Below are 22,996 nucleotides of genomic sequence, written 5' to 3'. Positions count from 1 at the left end.
CAGACAATTTAAAAGCATCATCCTCCTTTCCCTCTACTTTGGGGAATTCTGGGTTTGATTTTAATCTCTGTTAAAACCACTTGCCACTCGATGACAACCTAAGAGTCATTTCAGCTTTCACAGTCCATGATTGGAGGAAATCTAGGGTTTTAGACTGAAGGGATTCTAAGGACTTGAAGGCTTCAGGATTAAAAATTTCAGGGGTTCTCGGATTCAAAGCTCCTCCCCACTCCTGGGGGCGAAGGCCTTGGGAGTGGAGAGCTGATGGGGTCTAACCCGGGCAGGGCCCATTCCAGCCTGCTGCTCGGCCTGTCTGTCCCCTCTCCCCTATCCCAGCATCCCTTGGCCGCCAGCCCCTCCCCAACCCCGGAAGTCGGTTTGCTGGAAGCCCAGTTGTTCCAAGCTGGCATCTGTCCTGCTGGCTCCAGGGTTTGAGCATGTGTGCTCTCTGCCAGGCTTTGAGGACACGTAGTCAGGATTGCTCTGTGTAACCTTTGATATCATCGTAGCACAGCACACGTTCACTGAGCTGTGCTCCGGCCAGGATCTGTGCTTTGCCAGCATCATTGTGAGGATGCAAATAAATTATTGTTCTCATTAAAGGCAAAAGAACATTAAGCTCAGGGCTTTAGGAACGTTCCCAAGTCAGGCAACATTGGGTGGTGGAGCTGGGACCTGAACCCTGACTGGCTAACCCCAGAACTCCTGATCTTGACCTTAAATTGCTGCTTTTTAATCTTTAAATTCTATACTCGTTACCGTGGCCTACAGGCTCTCAGAAGTCTAACATCACTCCCTTCCTGTCCCTCCACTATAGCCACTGGCCTTTTTGCTGATCCTCAAATACACTAAGCTCATTGCTGCCCCAGGGCCTTTGCCCATGTGCCCCCTCGGGCTTTCCTCTAGATCTCCACCTGGCTGCTTCCTCCTCACCCTGCCAGTCTCCTCTGAGTCAAGGCCTCCCTGACACAGTCTCCTAGGCAGCCCCTTCTCTCCCCATCATGCCCTATCCCTTGCCATGTTTGATTTTTATTGATAATGTTTTCTCCCTTCTTGGTTCACTTATATGTCTAATGTTCTGTCTCCATCACTGGACTGTAAATCCTTGTGCTCCCCCTCTCTGCCTAGCAATTGGCACAGACACAGAACTCAGAAATTATTTGTTAAATGAGTGAATACATTTAAAAACAGGCCCATAGTAGGTGAAGGGGGGAGGTCTGCAGGGGCCAGCACCATGGTGTGCCCAAGTCCTAACTCTAAACCTGCTGCTGCCATCTCCTGCTTGTCTAGACAGGAAACCAAGGCTCGGAAAACTAGAGAGGCAGAAGCATGCTCAGCCCTGGGGCCCGCTCAGTAATAACTGCCCCTGTCCCCCCAGCCCTGTTTCCACTCCCAAAGCCTGTTCTCAGATGGTCTATCCTGGGCGCTATCATCACCTCCATTTAATGGACTACAGCCTTCAAGGTCCTGAGACTTCCCAGGGGGTGGACAGGTGGGACCTGACCTCCTGTCTCTGCAAAGGGCACTGGCCTCACTTTCACCCTTTGCCTGGGCAGAAGCCTAAAAGAAAAAGTAGAATTCATCCTTCCCCTCCCCACAAATGCAATAGTTGCTCAGGCTGATCCTGCTGAAGATGGGGCTCTGTGCTAATGGAACAGCCCAACCAGGTGGGAAATTTCATTCTGAGCTATAATAACAATAATGGTAGTAATAGTAATCATAATCTTTCTTGGTCACTTGTCATGTGCTGAGTCCCATGCACAGTGCTGTGTGCCCATTATCTTATTTGATTCTCATAATATCCCGGTTCCCAGGTTGCAGTGGAGGAGATGTAGCTCGGAGAGGTGGGACCCCTTCCCTAAGATCACATGGTGTTCTAGTTTGCTAATGCTGCTGGAATGCAAAACACCAGACATGGATTGGCTTTTATAAAAGGGGGTTTATTTGGTTACACAGTTACAGTCTTAAGGCCATAAAGTGTCGAGGTAACACATCAGCAATCGGGTACCTTCACTGGAGGATGGCCAATGGTGTCTGGAAAACCTCTGTTAGCTGGGAAGGCACGTGGCTGGAGTCTGCTCCAAAGTTCTGGTTTCAAAATGGCTTTCTCCCAGGACGTTCCTCTCTAGGCTGCAGTTCCTCAAAAACATCACTCTTAGTTGCACTTGGGATATTTGTACTCTCTCAGCTTCTCTGGTGCAAGAGTCTGCTTTCAACAGCTGTCTTCAAACTGTCTCTCATCTGCAGCTCCTGTCCTTTCTTCAAAGTGTCCCTCTTGGCTGTAGCTCCTCTTCAAAACATCACTCAACAGCTGCACTGAGTTCCCTCTGCCTGTCAGCTCATTTATATGGCTCCACTGATCAAGGCCCACCCTGAATGGGTGGGGCCATGCCTCCATGGAAATATCTCATCAGAGGTATCACCTACAGTTGGGGTGGGGCACACTCCATGGAAACACTCAAAGAATTCCAATCTAATCAGCACTAAAATGTCTGCCCCACAAGATTGCATCAAAGATAATGGTGTTTGGGGGACATAAAACATTCAAATTGGCACATTCCACCCCCTGGACCCCAAAATGACATTATCTTTCCATATACAAAATACTTTCATCCCACAACAATATCACAGATACTTAAGTCATTTCAGTAACAACAGTTAAGTACAAGATCCCATCAAAATCAATTACAGGCATGGTGGGTCCTAAGGCATAATTCTCCTTTAGCTGTGGATCTGTGAACTTAGAACAAGTTATGTGCTTCCAATATACAAAGGAGGGACGTTCGTAGGATAAACATTCCCATTGCCATAAGGAGAAACAGTAAGGAAAACAGGGTTTAAGGGACCAAAACAGTTCCTAAAACCTGCAGGACAAACTCCATTAGATTTCAAACTTTGAGAGTCATTAACAAAGTGAGGGTTGCACCCTTGGGGCTTGAGAGAGCGGGATTCTAACCCTTCCTAAGGGCCTTTTCGGCAGTTCTTTCCTCTCCAAATGCTGGGGTGAGTTCTCCAACTTATCCACACATTGGGGAGACCACCTTCTCGGCCCCACCCTCCTCAAACATCTGGGCAGCACCCGGATTCCCTTCCATCTCCGGGGCACACGCTCAACCCCTTCAGAACAGTGGGGTGGCAGCCAGGCTCTCCCCAATTCCCTGGGAATGCGCTCCACCCTCTTTGGGGCCTGGGGTGCCAAAACTCTTCCAGAGCATCAAGGTGGAAGGCCCACCCTTGACCTCCAGGGCAAACTCACCCTTTCCTTGTGTGTGGACCACTCTGCTCCCCCAGCCCAAGGCCTCTTGACTTCACACTTCAACCTCCATGGCTCTGTCTTTGAAGAAATTTTTCCTTCAATTTGTTCCTTGTCTGTCTCTGTCTATAAAGATCTCGCAAAAATTCTGTTGGCTTTGCATGAAGCACACAGGGGTCAAAGCCGATAGACAATAGGACTTGCCACAAATCCTTTCTGCTTAACTCCTTTTCCAATCTTGGCTTGTACTGAAATGGCAGCTGGGATCCATGTTTGGTTACAACCTCACATTGGGCTGTAGCTTCTGGGATTCCAACCCCTGGAAGCTCATAATTTTCCAAGCCATCAGCTTCTGGTTTCTTTGAACCCAAGAGTTCAGTTCTAAGTTTATCTCTCTCTGCTCGCATTTTACTATAAGCTCCAAGTAGAAGCCAGGGTACATCCTCCACATGTAGTCTGGAAATCTCCTCAGCTAAGTATTCCAGGTTGTCACTTTCAAATTCTTCCTTCCATCTGACACCAGGACTCAATTTTGCCAGATTCTCTGCCACTTTAAAACAAGGATCACCTTTCTTCCAGTTCGCAAGAACACATTCATCATTTCTGTTCAAGGCCTTGTCAGAAGTATCTTTAGAGTCCATATTTCTACAAACAGTCTCTTCACAGCAGTTTAGGCCTTTTTTTATCAAGCTCCTCACAATTCTTCCAGAATCTTCCCCTTATCCATTTAAAAAGCCATTCTAACATGTTTGGTATTTGCAAACTCAGTGGCAAAAGCACCCCACTTCCAGTACCAAAATCTGTTCTAGTTTGCTAATGCTGCGGAATGCAAAACACCAGAGAGGGATTGGCTTTTATAAAAAGGGGGTTTATTTGGTTACACAGTTGCAGTCTTAAGGCCATAAAGTGTCCAAGGTAACACATTAGCAATCGGGTACCTTCACTGGAGGATGGCCAATGGTGTCCAGGAAACCTCTGTTAGCTGGGAGGGCACGTGGCTGGTGTCTGCTCCAAAGTTCTGGTTTCAAAATGGCTTTCTCCCAGGATGTTCCTCTCTAGGCTGCAGTTCCTCAAAAATGTCACTCTTAGTTGCACTTGGGGTATTGTTCCTCTCTCAGCTTCTCTGGAGCAAGAGTCTGCTTTCAGCAGCCGTCTTCAAACTGTCTCTCATCTGCAGCTCCTGTCCTTTCTTCAAAGTGTCCCTCTTGGCTGTAGCTCCTCTTCAAAACATCACTCAACAGCTGCACTGAGTTCCCTCTGCCTGTCAGCTCATTTATATGGCTCCACTGATCAAGGCCCACTCTGAATGGGTGGAGCCACAACTCCATGGAAATATCTAATCAGAGGTATCACCTACAGTTGGGGTGGGGCACACTCCATGGAAACACTCAAAGAATTCCAATCTAATCAGCACTAAAATACTAAAATGTCTGCCCCACAAGATTGCATCAAAGATAATGGCATTTGGGGGACATAATAATTCAAACCGGCACGCATGGCAACAAGGGTGATGTGGAGCAGGTCTTCAGGGCCCCATCTCCTCTACCACATCACCTCTTGAAAGCCCTTGGAAGGAGAGGACAGGGGTGGATGGGGAGTGTATGGGAGACAATTAGCAGGCCCTTTCCCACTGGGCAAGAGTTTATTGAGACCTGCTGTGTGCACGGCCTTGGGTTGGGTGCTGAGGCTTGGGAGATGGAGCAGGCCAGCCCCTCCTCCCTGAGCACACTTATATTGGCATGCATGCAGCACAAGCCCCGAAGACTGTGGGAGCATGGAAAAGGGGCCCCCAATCCAGCCAGGGAGGAGGGCAGGAAAGGTTCCCCAGGAAGCAGTGGAGTGAGCCAGGTGAAGAAAGCATGGGAAGGACATTCCGGGCTGCGGGCACTGATGGCTGGTGGGTGCAGCTCCAAGCAGCTGGATGGTGCTGAGGTAGAGGCCAGCAAGGGGCAGGGAGTGGGAGAGCAGAGATGTCCAGGCTGCACACTTCTTCCTGAGAACTCCGAGTAAAATGGGACCCCTTAATCTCAAGGTGTCAGGGGCTACATCTTAGACCTTGTAGTTGCTCTGACCCTGCGTGACTTGGAATCAAATCCTTTCTGAGAGCAGAAATCCCAAGAGATTCTGCTTGGGTTGTGTGTCTGGGGAGCCTCCAGTGTCATTACCTCCCTTGCACAGTTGGAGAAATTGAGGCTAAGAGGGAGGCAGGGCCCTGCCTGACGGCTGGGACTGGCCTACAGTGTGGCTGGGCCGGCAGGTGAGCCCTAGACCTGGAAGGCAGTGGCAAGGACTGCAGGGAGCTGGAGATGGAGGAGGTCTCCGTGTCTTCCCCAGGGGAAGCACCCTGTGCTTTAAAGGGGGCGCTGGTACGGGAGGGGATGTCCCTTGCCATCTCCCAGAGACACCCTCCACTCCCCCCAGTGAAAGTGTTCTCACTATTTCTCTGGACTGTTTAGGAAGAGCTTCAGGGCTAAATATGTTTGGGAAACCGCAGGGTAAGCAAAGAGAAGGAGGTGTTTCTGCTCCAAGGTTTCTCGGAGCCCTTAATATGATGATATGAATTGCGGATCTCTAATTGCGGGGAAAGTGGGCAGGAGAGGGGTGGACTCTGCCCCCCTGGAGCTCGCAGTCTGTAGAGGAGACAGACAACCCTTGACCAGCTCAACACCCCAAAGGTCAGGAGGCTGGAGCTCTGTGAAGACAAACAGTGTGAGTGGGGGGAGGCTGTGGCCAGAGCCTCCCGGAGGGGGTGGCATTTGGGAGAGACAGGAAGGAGGCGAGGGCACAGCTGTGTGACCGTGGTGGGGTGAAGTGGCCAGGCACAGGGAGCAGCCAGTGCAAAGGCCCTGAGGCCCGAGGGTGCTCCGGGTACTGGAGAAGCAGGACAAGGGCCAGAGGCTGGAGCAAGAGAGACTGAAGGGGAGCGTGGCAGGGGATGAGACAGACAGCGGTCAGCAACGAGGGCCATGGCGTTCAGCGTGCGTTGGGGAGCGTTTGGAGAGTTTGGGGCAGGGGAGTGACACCTGGAGACATGCTGCCCTATGAGCTTATCCTGCCCAAACTGAGTCACAAGAACGGCAGCAGAAGCCACAGCCACAGGGGCTGCGGCTCAGGCAGGGGGCTGGGCGCTTGGGTGGCTGGATGATATTCCACTGCATGGCTACACTGCGTTTGCTTTATTCATTCAACAGTTGGGTTATTTCCACCTTGTAGCCACTGTGAATATTGCTGCTGGGAACATTGGTGTTCACATATTTGTTTGAGTATCTTTTTACAATTCTTTTGGGTATATACCAAGGAGTGGAATTGCTGGGAAATACGGAAATACTTGTTTAACTTTTTGAGAAACCACCAAACTGTTTTCTACAGCTCCTTAGGGTTTTTTTTTTTTAAATAGATAATTCATATATAAGATACAAAATCCAAGAGGCATAAAAAATACTTTCCAAAAAGCTTTCCTCCTTCCTCTCACCCCAGCGACCTCAGTACCACCACTTCCAGAGAAGTTAGATGCAAGCAGATACATACGGAGACATCAACCTTCAGATTAAAAGAAACAAAATAAAATACAGCCCTGGGCATAAAGGAGACACAGAGCTGACATCTAAGGCTGATTTCATCTCGGTTTTGAGCTGAGTGGAGAGAAATCTGCCGAGGTCAGGCTTCTGGAGGAGACAAAAACCCACACACTGGTGGAGCCGCCAGCTTGTCAACAGGGTGAGATGTTGTTCAGTACATGCGGGGTCAGGGTGAGGCCATAAGGACAGCTCAGCTCCCTCTGATCTGGCTGCAGTTACTGACAGTTTGTCCACCTTCTTATTCTTATCCCCCCACCCCAAGCTTGGGGAGGACAAGGCCTGGGACACTGTCAATCCCTCTGAATTGGCACCAGGGGCTTAACAAATCCTTGATGGTTGGGAATATCACCAATACGCTGTTGGCATGTGAAGATGTCCAGAGTTCTAGAATCTGACTGTGCCTGAATTCTCTCTCTTCAGTGGCATGATTTAGGGTCCAGGAGAGGTTTGTTATACTCTTGTTTGCCTCTTCTTAATTTGGGAATGAGCCTTAGAATTTTTTAGTTTTGTTTGTTTTAAGCCCAAGGGTTTGCAGGGCAAAGGAAAACTTTGAAAATGTAAGCATCACCAGGGCCTTTCATCAAGGCAATTCAAAGATCTCCCAACCCCTGGTTAAAAGTGTGCAACATCTCGGAGAAGAATCTGCCCACAACACCATTGTTGTCATTCTCATTTTAATGATGGGGAAGCTGAGCTCTGGGAGGGACGCTAGCAATGTGTTCACATGGTCATGTGCTTTTGTAAAATTTGCCAAGATAAGATATTTTACCTTCACTTTGTTAAAACTACCATCTCTTTCTATTCCAACTTCTCTTTGTTGTAGGTGATGTTGGGGATAGGTTGGATGACATTGGGGATCTGGTTAAGGGGACTTTGAGTTGGGGACACATTTGTTTGGGTTTAGTGGGATGTATTTATGTTGTTTCCAGTCACTCTTATGAGTAAATTATTATTAATTGACCTGGTATAAGAATGGCTTCCAGGAATGCCCCTACCACAGACACTCTGCTCACCTGGTGTTGTGACATGAAAGTACAAGGTCAGAGGTCATGCTGACATGAATGGCCTTACCGTGTCCAATACCAGAAGTACAAGGGGAGTAGAGGAGAGGTTTGAAATGTATACACAGAGTCAGAAGCTAGTTTTTGGAAAGAATATAGAGGTATGTCAAACAGGTAATTAATAAAAATGTCATTTTTTCTTGGTTTTATAAAGTTTGTGGAATTTGTCAACTTTTAATACTTTGTCATTTGTGGTTTCTTTTTATCTTTCTAGCCAAATAGTCACTTTAGTGCTTAATTTTATATCTGTAGTTTTGTGTTCTTTTTTGAAAAGAAGTCCTACTAAGTTGTATAAACTTCAGGCTGTATCAAGCCCAGATGTGCCCCTGCTCAGTTTTCTCTTGTGTTTTACAGGATCACAAGACTCTCTTTGCCTTCTCTCACCACTGCTGCTGACACTACTGTCAATAGTTCTTGCACAATTACGGAGGAACAAAAGAGGGCTTCAGAGCTCTGGTTCTGGATTAGGCAAATCTTAGTTTACTCATCTATAAAATGGAAAGCATAGGATCTTTCTACTCAGATTGTAATGAAGTCAAATAAGATAACCTGTGTAAAGCCTCCAGCATAATCTAGCCAAGAGCACAGTTAGTGCCAGGTTCCATATCACCTGGTGCTCACAGGTAGAGCCAGACTCCCTGTTTATGATGGTGTCTGCTGTGATTTGGTAGTGCTCATGCCAGAGTATGCAGTCATTGTTAGCTACCGACATATTGTCAAGTGCCCACCTGTGCTGGTTTGGATGTATTACGTCTTCCAAAACGCCATTATCTTTGGTGCAGTCTTGTGTGGGCAGGAAACATATTGGTGTTGATTGGGTTGGAGACTTTTGATTGGATGTTTCCGTGGAGATGTGATCACTCAACTGAAGGGGAGATCTTTCACTGGATAATTTCCATGGAGGTATGGCTCCGCCCACTCAGCGTGGGCCTTGATTAGTTTACTAGAGTACTATATAAGCTCAAACAGAAGGAGTGAGCTTGCTACAGCCAGGAGAGACATTTTGAAGAATGCACAGAAGCTGAGAGAGGAGCTGCAGATGAGAGACAGTCTGAAGCACCGTTGAAAGCAGACTCTTGCTCTGGAGAAGCTAAGAGAGGACAAACACCCCAAGAGCAACTAGGAGTGACATTTTTGAGGAACTGCAGCCTAGAGAGGAATGTCCTGGGAGAAAGCCATTTTGAAACCAGAACTTTGGAGCAGACGCCAATCACATACTTTCCCAGCTAACAGAGGTTTTCCGGACACCATTGGCTATCAACCCGATTGTTGATGACTTACCTTGGACACTTTAAGGCCTTAAGACTGTAACTTTGTAACCAAATAAACCCCCTTTATAAAAGCCAATCTATCTCTGGGGTTTTACATTCTGGCAGCATTAGCAAACTAGAACAACACCCTTCCAGTGCCTGCCCAAGTTATGTACACAGTTAAGTGCCCTATCACTGACCATCCAATGAAAGAAAGATACCAGCTAGAACTGAAACGGAAGCTCCAAATAGACCCAGCAATTCACTGCTATACAATTTCCTCACCACGAAGGGCCCTTACAATTAATTTATTCTAACCCCTTAAAAATGTCTTTTTCTTGACATATTCAAGTGTTGAAAATATGGACGACCCACAAAAGCACAAAGAAGTTAACTTCTGTTATTATAAATAAGTATATATATACACATAGGCTGTCTGGTTATGTATTTACCATATATTTATGCTATACATGCTGCTTTGAAAATATGCTTTTTCCCCCATTTAATAATCCTTAGCATTTTTCCCTTATTTTAAATATCTTTCAACTACATCATTTTTAATGGCTGCATACTATTCCTCATCAGAAAATGGGGGTAATTAAAGGCATCTATCTCAGGTAGGTTATGGTGAGCACTGACAGTTACGTCATGTAAAGTTGCCTGGCATGTAAAAAAACTCAATAATTAGCTCTTATTATTAGTCCATTGGATGGACTTACCCTCTTTACTGGGCATTTGTTTCCACTATTTTCCTATGGTGAATAATGCAGGGCTATATCAATCTTTGGTCAACGTCTTCGATCATTTCCTTAGGATAAGTTTCGGGACTGCTGGATACACACATTTTAAAACTAACCCATTCATTGTGCAGTTAGGGCAAGAGAGAGGGGAAGGGGCTTGCCTAAGGCCATTTAGCGAGTTAACTGCAAAGTCGGGACCAGACCAGAGCGGCTAACTGGTGCCTCTTCCGCTGGGGACCGAAGGAAGTCCCCAGCTGGAAAAAGTGGAAGGAGAACGAAAGGAAAGAACTAGGCTCCAGGACTAAAGCAGCCGCCGGAAGAACGTGCAGCGGACGGGGAGACAAGCGTCAGGACTGCGGAGATACACAGCTCGATCACTAGGCAGAAGCGAAGCGGTCGCCTGGCAACCTGCGCCGCGCGGCGTTCGAACGGAAGCGAGGAACCAATCAGGATGTCCGGGACGAACCATTCCGGCGAGTGGGGGTGGGTGGGAGTGGATAGCGGTGTGCTCACTTCCCCTTCCTCTGCGTCGCGGGGAACTTTCGCTCCGGTGGGGGCCTTCGGACGATCCGGATTCCTCGCCCATCTGAAGTGCGGAGAGCAGCTCCGTAGAGGCCCCTGTGGGTCCCCACGCGGGGCTGGGGCTTCCCGGGCCGCGTTGGGAGCGGCCACTACCAGCCGGGGTCCGAGCTGTCAGCCTTTCCAAGACCCGCGCTGGAGGAGCCGGGACTCGCCTAGCGCGGGCTCCAGGTGAGGGCGCGGGTGGTCCGGGGCGCTAGCGTGGGGCTGAGGTGGGAGTGGCTGGCGCCGTTCACCGAGCGCCGCTGTGTGCGTCCGCATTGTGTAGGACCTGCGGGGAGGCGTGGTAGCCATTTCACAAATAAGGACCCTGAGGCTCAAAGAGACAAGTGGCCCGGTCCGGCGATGTCTGACAGAGAATCCAATTCAGGCCTTTCCTCTCCAGCTTTACAGCCCCTAAAATAGACAAAGGGTCCTAATTCCAGCCCCTCTCAGAGGGCTGCTCTGGGGGTGTGTTTGGGGGGCGGGGGATCAGGCGGGATTGGCATTTCTGCGCTGTATGTGGGGTGAGCAGCAGATGCTCTGGCCACGGGAATCGCTGCTGGCCTCTTCGGGATCTGCCCCAGGTTGGGGACCGGGGAAGCGTCGGCACTTAAGCCAAAGCCACCAGTCACCATAGACTGTTAGGCCAAACCCCCGTGTGGAGCCAGGTCCTACTTCCTGGGATCCCTCTTTGCCCCGGGTTGCTATTGTTGGGCTTCCTTTTGCAGGCGGGGAGACAGAGGTTCTGAGAAGTTAAATACTTTGCCCAAAGTCCCACAGTCAGAGTTGGCAAACCTGGAGTTGGCTCCCAATGCATCTGGCTTCAATTTTAGATTCCTAGACATTCAGAATCATAGGATCTGAACGTCTTGGATCTCTTCACAGGGGAGTTGCATATCCTCTCTCTTCTGGACCCTCTTTCTGGCTTTGGGGAGAGGAGTTCAGGGAACTCAGGGAAAATGTCTTTCATTTGCTCAGCAAGTATTTATTGACTCCATACTCCCTGCTCTACCCTGCCCCCCCCCCACCTACTTTGTTTTCTCAGTAGCATTTGCCCCATCTGATGTTGTACATATTTCACGTATTAGCAAGTTTGTTATGTTCCCACCCTGGGATGTGATGCAAGGCAGGGGCTAGGGTGAGGCAAGTGGGGCACTCATCTTAGTGCAAAATTTAGGGGTGCCAAAAAACTCAGAGATAAAGATAAATATTATCTCAATGAAATGTTTTTGAAAATAAAAATGAGTGCAAAAAAATCCATGATGAACAAATATCACCATTTGGAACATTTGGATCAAGAACAGTGCTGTGCCAAGCCACACTGAATCTGAGGTAAAAGAAGAAATCAGAAATAGTGATCCTGTCCTGTCTTTATGATCACACCCCTAATGTATTTAATCACACACTTAAATATAAAATTTCAGTGGGACAAGTGCTGCAATGGGAAGGGGGTAAGGGCTCTGAGAGGGCTCGTAGGGTCCCTGAGCTAGTCTGGGGATGCTCGGGGAGGGTTCTGAGAAAGGGCTGTTTGGACTCTGAGATCTGAAGGTTGGGGAAGCTCCAACTGGGAAGACAACTGGGTGGGTGGGAACATTCCTGGCAGAGGGAGCATCAGGGGGCAAAAGCACAGGGGTGGAACAAGCCTTGAGGTGGGATGGGGCTGTGGCTGGGGAGAAACAGACTGTGATTACCAGGGCAGGCCAGAGTCTCTAAGCCTGGCATTCAGGCCATTTGATGCCAAGGGTTTTAGAGGAAACACAGACACACCAGGAGGCAGAGATCTGAGTTCCTGTCCTGCTTTTGCTGCTGATTTGCTGTGTGACTTCAGGCATGTCTGTGGCCCTCTCTGAGCCACATTTTCCCCATCTGTACAGTGGGGAGGGTATCAACACCTGAGTCATCCCTGTTGATGACACTGGCTAGCAGCTACTCTGTGCTTGACAACAGGCTGTCCATGTTGCTCTCGCTGCCCTGGGACACCCCTCTCCCCTGCTCCCTCCATCTCATTCCCTCCCCCTGCAGCATCCTTAGAAAGTAGAAGATCAGCCCGCTGGGGCATCGTCATTCCAGGACTGTAATAACATTCACAACAGCTGAAGCTAACATTTATTGAAGATCGGCTGTGTGTTATGCTGGTGGGAGGTCAACTCACATGGCCTCCACCGAGCACAGTCCTGCCACCTCTGTCACGGTTACAAGTGCAGGCCCCTGACCCAGCTGTCTCCCTGCCAGGCATTTCTTCTAGGCTCAAATGATGTAGGTGCAGTGATGCTGCAGTGTGGTTTATAATAGGCAGAGACTAGACACTCATTAAGTGCCCCTCTGTAGGAGCTCATAGGAAATACTACTGTGCAACTGTGAACAGGCACAGGGACGTTCTTTCTGTGCCGTGTGACTCCCAGAACAATACATATTATTGAGTAAAAAGAGCAAGGGTGAAAACAGCACACACAGCATGTTGCCATTTGTGTAAAAAAAGAGAAAGAATATGTGTCCTGGAAGGACACAACTGTCTGGTCACAGTGAGCCTGCGGGGAGGGGAACTGGGAGGCTGGGGACGGGGTGGGAGGGACTTTTGTTTCTCATTTTGAATTTTAAGCCATGTGAATGTATTACCCACCTGTTGAAAAAATAACATATTATTATATATATAAATTATAGTACTATAAATTTGTTTATTTAATCACAAGAACCACTGCCCTGCCCGTGATCTGTCACTGACTTGCTGTGTGACTTTGGGCAAGTTTCTTCCCACCTCTGGGCTGAAGCACTGAGAGATGATGGTGAGCCCCGAGGCTCAGGCCTGGGCAGAGGGCAGTCCTTGGGTGCCAGGCCCTACCCTAAGGCTCAGTCCCCACTGCAAGCCCCTTGTCCCTGTTTTCAGAGGTACAAACCGAGGCCTAGAGGATCTGTGTGGTGGAGGTGGGCAGTGGTGGGTCAAGCACCCCTCCGGCAGCCTGCTCACCTCTCCCATCCTGAAGTTTGTGAGGGCAACCCTGGGTAAGTCTGGGTCCTGGGCAGGCCAGGGCATGAGCGTCGGGAGAGACTCCACAAATAGCACGGGATTGGCTCAGCCCTGGAGGGTGCCCAGAGGCAGGTCTTTGACCTGGACAGCTGGGCTGAAATAGAGCTGGGGCTGCCCCACTGACAGGGGCCCCCTCCCCACTGCCTGGAGCCTTCCTGATCCCCCTCTGGGGCAGGTGGGGCCCTCCCCGGCTCCCATCATGTCTGGGCCTGGCTGCGGCCAGAGGGAAAGAGAGAAGCAGGTGGAAGGAAGCCGAGAGCCTACCGAACGCCATGGTAATTGTAAACATCAGAAAACACACCTCCCACCCCCTCAACAAAGACTAAAAATCACTAATTCTTCTTGCGCACTCACTATGTGCTACATACTTTACACATATGAACCCATTTAATTCCCTTAACTCTATGACACAAGGGAGTTACAGCTCTTGTCACTTTCATCTTATAGAGGGAAACTGAGCACAGGGGAGCTCAGTAATCTGCCCGAGGTCTCTCAGAGCTGGATATGAATCCAGGAAGCCTGGCAGAATGCTCCAGACTCTTTACTCTTAACTGTTACCCATGATAATTTCAGATTTGTAACTCTGATGAAGGCCTCGCCCAGGAGTTGGTCACTGGAGGATCTGGTTGGTTGAATAGTCATCAGTTTACACTTTGACGGCATTTGTGATGTACAGGCCTCACATCGGGAGGGAGGCATTGTTAGGAGTCCTGTTTTACAGCTGGGGAAACTGAGGCATCGAGAAGTTGAGGATCTCACCCAAGGTCTCATAGCTGATCACTGGTGGAGCTGGAATTTGACCCTGGGCCTCCTGGTTCCAGGGTCCAGGCTCTCATCCCCTACAGAGTTGACCAGGGCGGGTAGAGTGGAAAAGGGCACTGCAGGTGGGGACCCAGCATGTGCAAAGGTTTGGATGTGGTGTATCTGGAGAAAGAGCAGGGCTCAGTTGGAGATGGCCAGAACCTGGCTTGAAGCAGGGTGACTTGAAGCTGGAGGATGAGAGGGACAGTGGGCGAAGGCTTCAGGCAGGGGCTGGGCCTTGGACCAAGGGGCATTGGCCTTTGAGGTGGCCAGGGTTCTGTCCAACCACCTGATTAATAGTTTTCCCTCTTGTGCTTGGTCCCTGGAGGAACAGTACAGAAGGGTGTGGTAGAGCTCGCAGCCCTGTGGAGGTGACAGGAAGCAAGTAGACAAATAAGTGAATATCTAAAATGACAGGGTGTGATGAATGCATGAAAGGGAATAAACGGGGCTGAGAGAATTGGTGGGGCCTCTCATGTGGTCTAGGAAGCCTCTCTGAGGAGGTGACATTCAAGATGAGACCTGAAGGAGATGAAGGAAAAGGTTCCAGCAGAAAACAGCAGGTGCAAAGGCCCTGAGGCAGGAAAGACCTTGCTTGGTCTGCTTGGGAACAGCAGGGAGGGCAGTGTGACTAGAGCAGGAGAGAGGTTTGGGGATGAGGTAGGCAGGGACCAGACCCTGGAGGACCTGACAGCTGAGTGGGGAGTTCGGATTTTATTCTGAGGCAATGGGGAGCTACAGGAGCATTTAAACAAGTAGTGAAGAGACCTGATTTCTGTTGGAAAAATTTTGCTATTATTGTCCCCATTTTACAACTGAGGAAACTGAGACCCAGAGTCACAGCCAGGGAGTGGTTCCTGAGATGGTTTTTCCTCCTGGGGCTATATATTCCTTAGGAGTCAGACATACCTGGTGAGACATACCTACGTCTCCTCCCCAGAGCTAGTCCTGGGTTCAAATCCCAGCTCTGCTATTTACCAGCTGTGTGACCTCGGGTGAGTGGCTCCACCTTTCTGGGACTCAGTTCTCCCATCTGTAAAATGGGCATCATAGTAGTACCCTACTTCGCAGGGTAGGTGTGAGGACTAAATGAAATAACATATACAAAGACCTTAGAACAGAGCCCGGTACAAGGAAAGTGCTCAGGAAAAATGAGTTCTTACTTATTTTAATTATGAAAATTGTTTGTTGCTTTTGTTACTATTAGTTCCTGAGAGTGCCTGGCACTCAACAATTCTAGTTATTATTAATACTATTGTGCTAATGTTTACAGCTTGCACAGGGTTTGTTCTGGACCCTTAGAGCTCACACTGGCCTGGCCTGGAAGGTGGGGGCTCCTTGCTTGACAAAATGGAGGTCCAGCAACCTTTCCAGGGACACGCAGCTAGAAAGGGGTGGCATTCAGGCTTGGTCTAGAGGGAAAGTACCCAGGTTGGACTCCCCAGAGTGACTTTCGGCAAGTGACTCAGCCTGTACCAGCTTCACTTCTCTCTTCCTCAAATGGGGATGATAATAGTGCTCACCTCCTAGGGTTAGTTGGGAAGATTAAAATGGGTTAATTACCACCGGGAAAAGCACTTACCCCTGCCTGGCACCGTGGAGTTAAATGGTGCTGATGTTGACTGTGCCTCTCAAGGGCTCATTTTTCCATCTCTGAAATGGGTGCGCTCGCCTGAGGGGACCGTGGGGACTCTGCGCGCCAGATGTGCGGCTGGGGCCAGTACAGCTGTGGGGTGGGCGGGCCGGGTCTCCCGGAAGAGCCTCCCGGGATGGCGGGATGGGGGTGGGAAGGGCGGCCCCGGACCCGGTGTCTGCGCCGGGCCAGCTCCCAGCGCCCCTGGGCTTCGGTTCCGCCCCCTGCCTGGCTCTCCGACCCCCTTTTCGGGTAACACCTGGGCCGGCGGGTTCACCTGCCAGCGGCCGCCGGAAGTTGCGCAAACGCCGACTACCTGAACTTCAGGTGGGTCGGGCCGGAGGAGCGCAAGGCTGCGGCGGGGGAGCAGCCAGGTACGTGCGGGCCGGGGCTTGGGGCGCCCGGCCGGGGCGGGGGACAGCTCGAGCACCCCTCCCTCCGTGGGAAGGCGCGGATGGGGCAGGGACTCCCCTGCCGGGGTGGACAGGACCTCTGGGATCGCGCCGTCAGCTCCCTCGTTTGAGAACTAGGTCCCCCCCACCGCGCCCAGAGAGGGGCGGCGAGCGGTGGGTATCACACAGCGTCGCTCCCGGTCCGCGCCCCGCTCTACCGCCGGTAGTCCCCAAGACTGCCGCGAGGTGGGAAAGCAGAACCAGGCCTGGGATCCGAGCTCGGCCCCTGGCGCCTTCCGACTGGCCCCGGGCTCCGGGGCCTCCTGAGGCTGACGCCGGGGGAGCCCATGGGGAAGGGACAGGTTGGGGCTGCGTGCCTCGGGGATGCCAACGAGATGTACGGGCACATTTGGGGGGGTGGTATTCGTTGGCAGCGTTTGAAAATCTTTGCCTGGTGGCTGGTAGTGGGGCATTGGGCAGTGAGAGGCCTCCTCAGAAGAGACATTAAGTCCCACTTGGGACCACGGCTTCTCAGGAGCCGCCATACCCCCGTTTGCCCACCTGTGGAATGGGATTTGTTTAGGTTAACTGACTTAGTAGCCTCTATCGTGTGCGTCCTTCCTCTGCGGCTCCGGCTCGGGCAGATCCTTTTCCAGGATGCTTGGAGACCCCTGCAAGGAGTGGCCGTCTGCCGGCTTTGGTATCAAAGTAATAGTAAAGTCAAGAAGCCAGGTTCATAGAGTGCGCCTTTTTGCCAGGTGCTTAGGAAAGTCCTCGACCTGCTTTATCTTTCCATCCTCACAATGACCTGGAGGCTCAGGAAGGTCTATTTTTAACTGCATTTCACAGATAAGGAAACCGAGTCTGTAAGAGGCACAGGGCCTTGCGCAAGGCGCAAGGCGCACAGCGGGGAGCCAGCCCCAGCCTCCAAAGCCAGGTTGCTTTGACCTGGCGGGGCTGGCTGAGAAGACCCTGGGGCCAGCAAATCAGGCTGGAGGGAGAATGGAAGAGAATGGGGGGCGAGCAGGACTCTTACCCCAGCCCTGCCCATCTGACCTCCTTCCTCCCTCTGCCTCCCTGATGGTGCCCCTAAGGGAACCGCCGCCGACGGGTTGAACTGGTTTGGGAGGCAGCAGCCCGGGGGTGGGGCAGAGTCTGGCTACCTGGTCGGGGCTCAGCAAGGCCTCCCTTCCTGCCAGACCCTTCTCTCCCTAGGTCTCCTGATCCTTCCCACGTACCTCACCCCTTCTACCTAGGGAGCAGCACTGACTCTTGAGCCCCCAGCCCCCAGAGATCTGCTTCTAATCCTCCATTGCTGCAAAGGTCTCAAACTGGTGGCTCCCCTGCCTTTGCTGGGAGGGGCAGATATGCTTGCAGACCTGTTTTGTTTGCTGGGTACATGGACTGCTTTAAATTATGAATCTGGAGTTTTCACACACTTCTGGATTTCCAGCTTCTTAGAGGATTCCATGTCTAACACCTTGGACCCACATGCTTGTGACAGGCTGAATGTGGCCCTCTCCAGTTCATCCTAGATTTGACCATTCACATCTGGGCCCTGCAGCCATTTCAATTCAACAAATGTTTATTGAATACCTACTATGTGTTGAGCAATGTCTTGAAATGAGATTCAATGAACAAAGACAACAACTCCCACCCTCCTGGAGCTAAAATGAGAGTGGGAGGATGAAGAGAGTAAAACAACAATCAACATGATAGAGGAAAGAGTTATATGGTATTTGTGAAGGTGGTAAGTGATCAACAGAAAAGAAATAGTCAGGGTAAGGGGGACTGGGGGGAGACACGGTGCAGTATGAAAATTAGGATAGCTAATTGGATACCTTATTTATGGGCTCTAGGACCTGGGGCAGTCACTTCTCTGAGCCTCAGTCTCTCCATTTGTAATTGGGGGTGACAGTGACCCACCTCCAAGGTGAGTCATCACAAGGGAGGATGGTGTCAGTGTCCAGCACACAGTGGGGACACCCCCCCCCCATCTTGTAATTCTGGATGGCTAGGTGGGGTTGCCCAATACAGCTTTTTGTGGTGATGGGAACACTCTAATCTGCTTTGTCTGGTATAGTGACCACTGGCCACATGTAGCTATTAAGCACTTAAAACATGGCTAGTGTGATTCAGGAATGAAATTTAAAAATTATATTTAATTGAAATTTACAGTTGAATAGTCACACGTGGCTAGTGGCTATTGAATTGGACAGCACAGGTCTAGGTGGCCTGAACTGTAAGTCCTCTTAGGGATCACGTGGTCTAAGCTGCCTCTTCTCCCCCACCATCATCATTTTACAAATAAGACGGTTGGGGACTTGGCCTTTGAGTTTCCTTTTCTTCTGCCCCATCCCCAGGATGGGGTTAGAGGGGGCTTTGTGGCCCTGACCGTTCCTTGGAAGCAAGTATAGTGGTAGCATAATGCCTGGGGCAAACTATACATATCTTGGGTGACTATGTGGACACATGTGCACCAGGTGTGGGCCCTCCTGCCTATGGGTGCCCGTCCCGTGGCTGCTGGTGGGTGGAGGGTCTGTTGGGTGCCTCTGCAGAGGGTTGTGTGATCTTGGGGCGTTTCTGGTTTCTCTTGGAGCAGCACAGCTCAGGGCTGACGTACCCAACCAACAACATCTATAGATCACTGTGGGATTGGCATTCAGGTGCCGAAGCGGAAGCTGACGTGTATCTGGACTCCACTGGGGCGGGGTGGGGATTTTCTGTGCACCTTACCCCACAGGCTCTGCTCCTGTGCCTGGGGCCAGGCATGTCTAGGCGGGTGGATGGCACAGGGTGGCTTCCTGCCTGGGTGGATGAGGGGTGGAGGTGGTACCAGGCTCCCTGTGGGCTGTCCAGATGGGGTGTGGGTCTGGTGCCCTTTCTCTTGCTCACCCCACTCCAACACACCTGCGCCAGCACCTCCCTACATGGAAGCCAGGGGCTGGCCCAGCTGACATCCCGGGGCACTTAATGGGTTAGCTTGAGCAAGCTGCGTGACCTCCCTCTTCCATTTCCCCATCGGCAGAATGGGGCTGTTGAGAGGACCCCCTGAGGCTGAGGTCCCAGCATGGGGCCTGGAGCCTGCTTTGCTCCCATAAAGTGTGCGTTTCCCTGTCTTTTCTGCTCGGGCTGCATGTCTTTATTCTCTGGCACCTTTTCTTTCTGCTGCAGCTGGGCCTGGTCCCTGGGGGAGGAGGGCGGTGTTGTGGGAGGGGCCACAAGTTCTTCAGCAGTTGCTTTCTGCCTGCTATTGGCTCCCTGTAAAGCAGGGGCGTGGCCTTTACCTTATAATAGGGAGGGAGTCCAGAGCCTCTCTCAGCCCTTGCTGAGCCTTTGTCTGCCCAAGCTCAGCCTCCCTTTCTTTCTTTCCCTGCAGCAGTTGCCTGTGTCCAGCTGTCAACTTTCTTCCTGGATTTCTGTCTCCTCATTTTCCTGGTCTCCTCAGACCGAAGCCCCTGGGTTATGCAACAGCCATGCCTGTGGACACGCTGACCCCCGGAGCCCGTGATGCCCCAGCCCTGCCTTTCCGCCTGCGGACCAAGGTCCCCGGCTACCTGCTGCGGCGGCCAGCAGACGGGGGAGCCCGGAAACTTAGTGCTGTGGAGCGCCTGGAAGCCGACAAGGCCAAGTATGTCAAGAGCTTGCAGGTGGCCAGCACCCGCCAGGAACCTGTGCAGCCCCTGCTGTCCAAACAGCCACTCTTCAGCCCTGGGACTCGCCGCACAGTGCTCACGCCCAGCCGCCGCGTGCTGCCACGCCCCGGCCGCCGGCCCCAGCTGGACCTGGATATCCTTAGCAGCCTCATCGACTTGTGCGATAGTCCGGTATCCCCAGCTGAGGCCAGCCGTACCCCTGGGCGGTCAGAGGGAGCCCGTCAGGCCCCCCCAGCCACACCCCCACGGCCACCGCCCAGCACTTCTGCGGTCCGCCGAGTGGACGTCCGCCCCCTGCCTGCCTCCCCTGCCCAGCCCTGCGCATCGCCAGGCACTGTCGCCGCCTCCAGCCCGGGCCGGCCCCCGGGATTGCAACGCTCCAAGTCAGACCTGAGCGAGCGCTTCTCCCGGGCAGCAGCCGACCTTGAGCGCTTTTTCAATTTCTGCGGCCTGGACCCGGAGGAGGCACGGGGGCTGGGCGTGGCCCACCTGGCGCGGGCCAGCTCGGACATCGTGTCCCTGGCTGGGCCCAGTGCTGGGCCGGGCAGCTCTGAGGAGGGCTGCTCCCGCCGCAGCTCCGTCACTGCTGAGGAACGGGCCCGGGAGCGGGTCCCCTATGGCGTGTCTGTGGTAGAGCGCAACGCGAGGGTGATCAAGTGGCTGTACGGCTTGCGACAGGCGCGGGAGACTCCGGCAGCCGAGGGCTAGGCCTCCACTGGGCTCGGCATTCGCTACAGATCTTAGAGATTAAGTTGGTTCTTTGACTTCTCCTGGATCCATTCCCTGGCCCTGGGCAGATCAGAGGCTGCTGCTGCCTCTAGTGAACTAGGTATGGAGGCAAAGGCTTAAGGCCTGGGCCAGTCTCCAGCTGGGGAGGACTGACCCGAGAGCATTGTCTCTTGATCTCGGACCACCCCCTACCAGGGTTTTTGACATGAGTGTATCCCTGCATGGTTTCTCTCACTGGGCTGGGTTTGGGCACTTGGCCCTCCCCACTGAGGGTGAGAGGCCAAGGGCTCTCCCTATGCCTGTCTACCCACCTACTCTGTTTCCTCTTCCCTTCCTAGGCCTCTCTGTCTTTGCTGACTTCCTCTTCCTTACCCACTGGTTTCTGATTCCCTGGGAATTCACCCTGGGGCAAGGGCTGGGAGGGGTGGCCTATCCACTGCTCTCCGGGTTCTTGGCAGTCTGACACGGGTGGGTAGACTACAGGCAGGACTGGCTCAGAGTCTGCACTGCTCTAACTTTGCTCCCCTTGGTTAATAAACACAAATGCTTGGTTCTCAAGGGTAGGCCTTCAGACTCTTCTGTGTTCACAAGGGGAGAGGTGGAAAGAGCAGGCTTGGGGTTGGGCCTCCAAAACTCAGTCATTGTTAACCCTGGGATCTGGTAGGGCATGAGGTCAGTGGCTAGCCTGGTGTGAGACTCACTTGCAGGGGTTCCTCATGGCCCCTGTGGAAGGGGAAGCTGAGGCCTGGCCACAGTGTGAGTTAGGATAGAACTGGGACCAGGACAGGGGCCTGCTGGGGAGAGGCCATTGTGTTCTGCCCGTCTCCACCCCTCATCCAGTTCTCAAGGGGTCAGGAAGCTCAGAGGACTAACTCCGATCTGGAGGTCATGCAGGCCATAGCACAGGGATCGGAAGGGAAGCTCTCGGAGGAAGAGAGACTCAGGATGGAGAATGCAAAATGAGTGACCTTGTTGCCAGCCCTGGGTGACCCTGGACATGCCAGTTTCCCTCTTTGAGCCTCAGTGGGAGAGTTGGATGGCACAGTCCTCTTTGGGTTGGGACACTGTTGTATCTAGGTCCTTTGTGCCCGTGTTGTAGCACCTGGGGGAAGGCGAAGGAGAGGCTGACATTGGGCTTTGTGGTCTCAACTCTTTCTAGTCTTCCACCAGGTTAGTTACCCAACAGGAGACCCCACCCTTGGGCCTGGCACACAAAGGGTGAAAGCCTGGGGTAGCCTCTGGCCTCAGCCCCTGCCCCCCAGGGGAGAAGTGGGGAGGGGCTGGGCGGCGCTTCCTCTCTCCCGGGCAGCCCAGCCTGCTTCACTCAGAAACAGGAAGCTCTAATGGGGGTGCTGGTGACAGGTTTGATGTAGGTCTTATTTTAAGCATCAAGGGAGATTTCCGTTGGGCTGTTGACAAATATCCAGCTCAACTCAGCTGTCTGACTGTCTGACAGTCTATAACCAGTCCCCAGGGATTTGGGGAAAGATGGGAAAATCGGGTAATAGAAGAGGATGGTGTTAGAGCTCACTAGAAGAGAGAATCCCCTCGTGGTACAGATGGGGAGACTGAGGCACAGGGAGGCCAACGACCTGCACACAGGCACCCAGCAGTTTTGACAACTGGAAGTGGGGCCTCCTGGGTCCCCTTTCTAAGGGGTGATGGGGTCTGGAGGGATGATCTGGGTGGGCTCAGCAGAGGTGGTTGCTCTTGAGGTGGCAAAGACCAGCCTCAGGGCACTGGACTGGAATTCTAGGCTAAGCTTTACCCCCGCTGAGACCCAAAGGGGTGGGGGTGGGGGCCCAGCTGCATCTTACATGTGAGGGAACAGGTTCAGGTCCCAGGACTGGTGGGTGGTGGGGCTGGGAGACCCCTTGTTCCTAGAGGATGTTTAAGTCCTGGGCTCAGGTGCTTCACACCCATTCTCTCACTGAATCCTCCAGGTGACCCTTTGAGGGGCAGTGGTATTGTCTTAGAGCAGAAGGCTGACACAGCAGGTCTGCACTAGAGCCTGGGGTCACACCCTGCCCTGCTGGACACCCCAGTCAGTTGCACTCTGAATTCCTGATTCTCCCAACACATGCTCCACCTCTGTCCCCAGTCCTGGCAGCCTATGACCTCTTGGTCACTTGATTGAGTACCTACTGGTGGACAAGACAGACGTGGTCTCTGCCCTAGTCCCGGGGGAATGGGTGGGCACCTAACCAGCAGCTGTCAGTCATGGAATGCCAAGCAGGTGCATTGAGGGGCTTCTATACTAAGACCAGAGCTGTTCCCAGGATCTGGGCCTGGAGGTAGCAGAAGAGGGCACTCAGAG

At 52.1% G+C, this 22,996-nt stretch overlaps 1 protein-coding gene across 2 annotated transcripts; it reads left to right on the top strand.

The window, feature by feature from the left end:
• The first annotated feature begins 10,418 nt into the window (after positions 1 to 10,418).
• FAM110A (family with sequence similarity 110 member A) lies at positions 10,419 to 21,237 on the top strand. 2 transcript variants are annotated; one of them, XM_037811458.1, is made up of 2 exons: positions 10,419 to 10,632; positions 19,674 to 21,237. In XM_037811458.1, exon 2 carries the CDS (start codon positions 19,771 to 19,773, stop codon positions 20,656 to 20,658), a length of 888 nt encoding a protein of 295 aa, XP_037667386.1. In that variant the 5' UTR covers positions 10,419 to 10,632; positions 19,674 to 19,770; the 3' UTR covers positions 20,659 to 21,237. The 2 variants fall into 2 exon arrangements, with proteins under 2 accessions (XP_037667386.1, XP_037667385.1); XM_037811457.1 differs by lacking the exon at positions 10,419 to 10,632 and adding an exon at positions 16,222 to 16,276.
• Positions 21,238 to 22,996: the final 1,759 nt, after the last annotated feature.

This window comes from Choloepus didactylus, chromosome 19 (genome assembly GCF_015220235.1).
Source record: "Choloepus didactylus isolate mChoDid1 chromosome 19, mChoDid1.pri, whole genome shotgun sequence".
Taxonomy (NCBI): Eukaryota; Metazoa; Chordata; class Mammalia; order Pilosa; family Megalonychidae; genus Choloepus; species Choloepus didactylus.
This window is presented reverse-complemented; position numbering and strand designations above follow the sequence as displayed.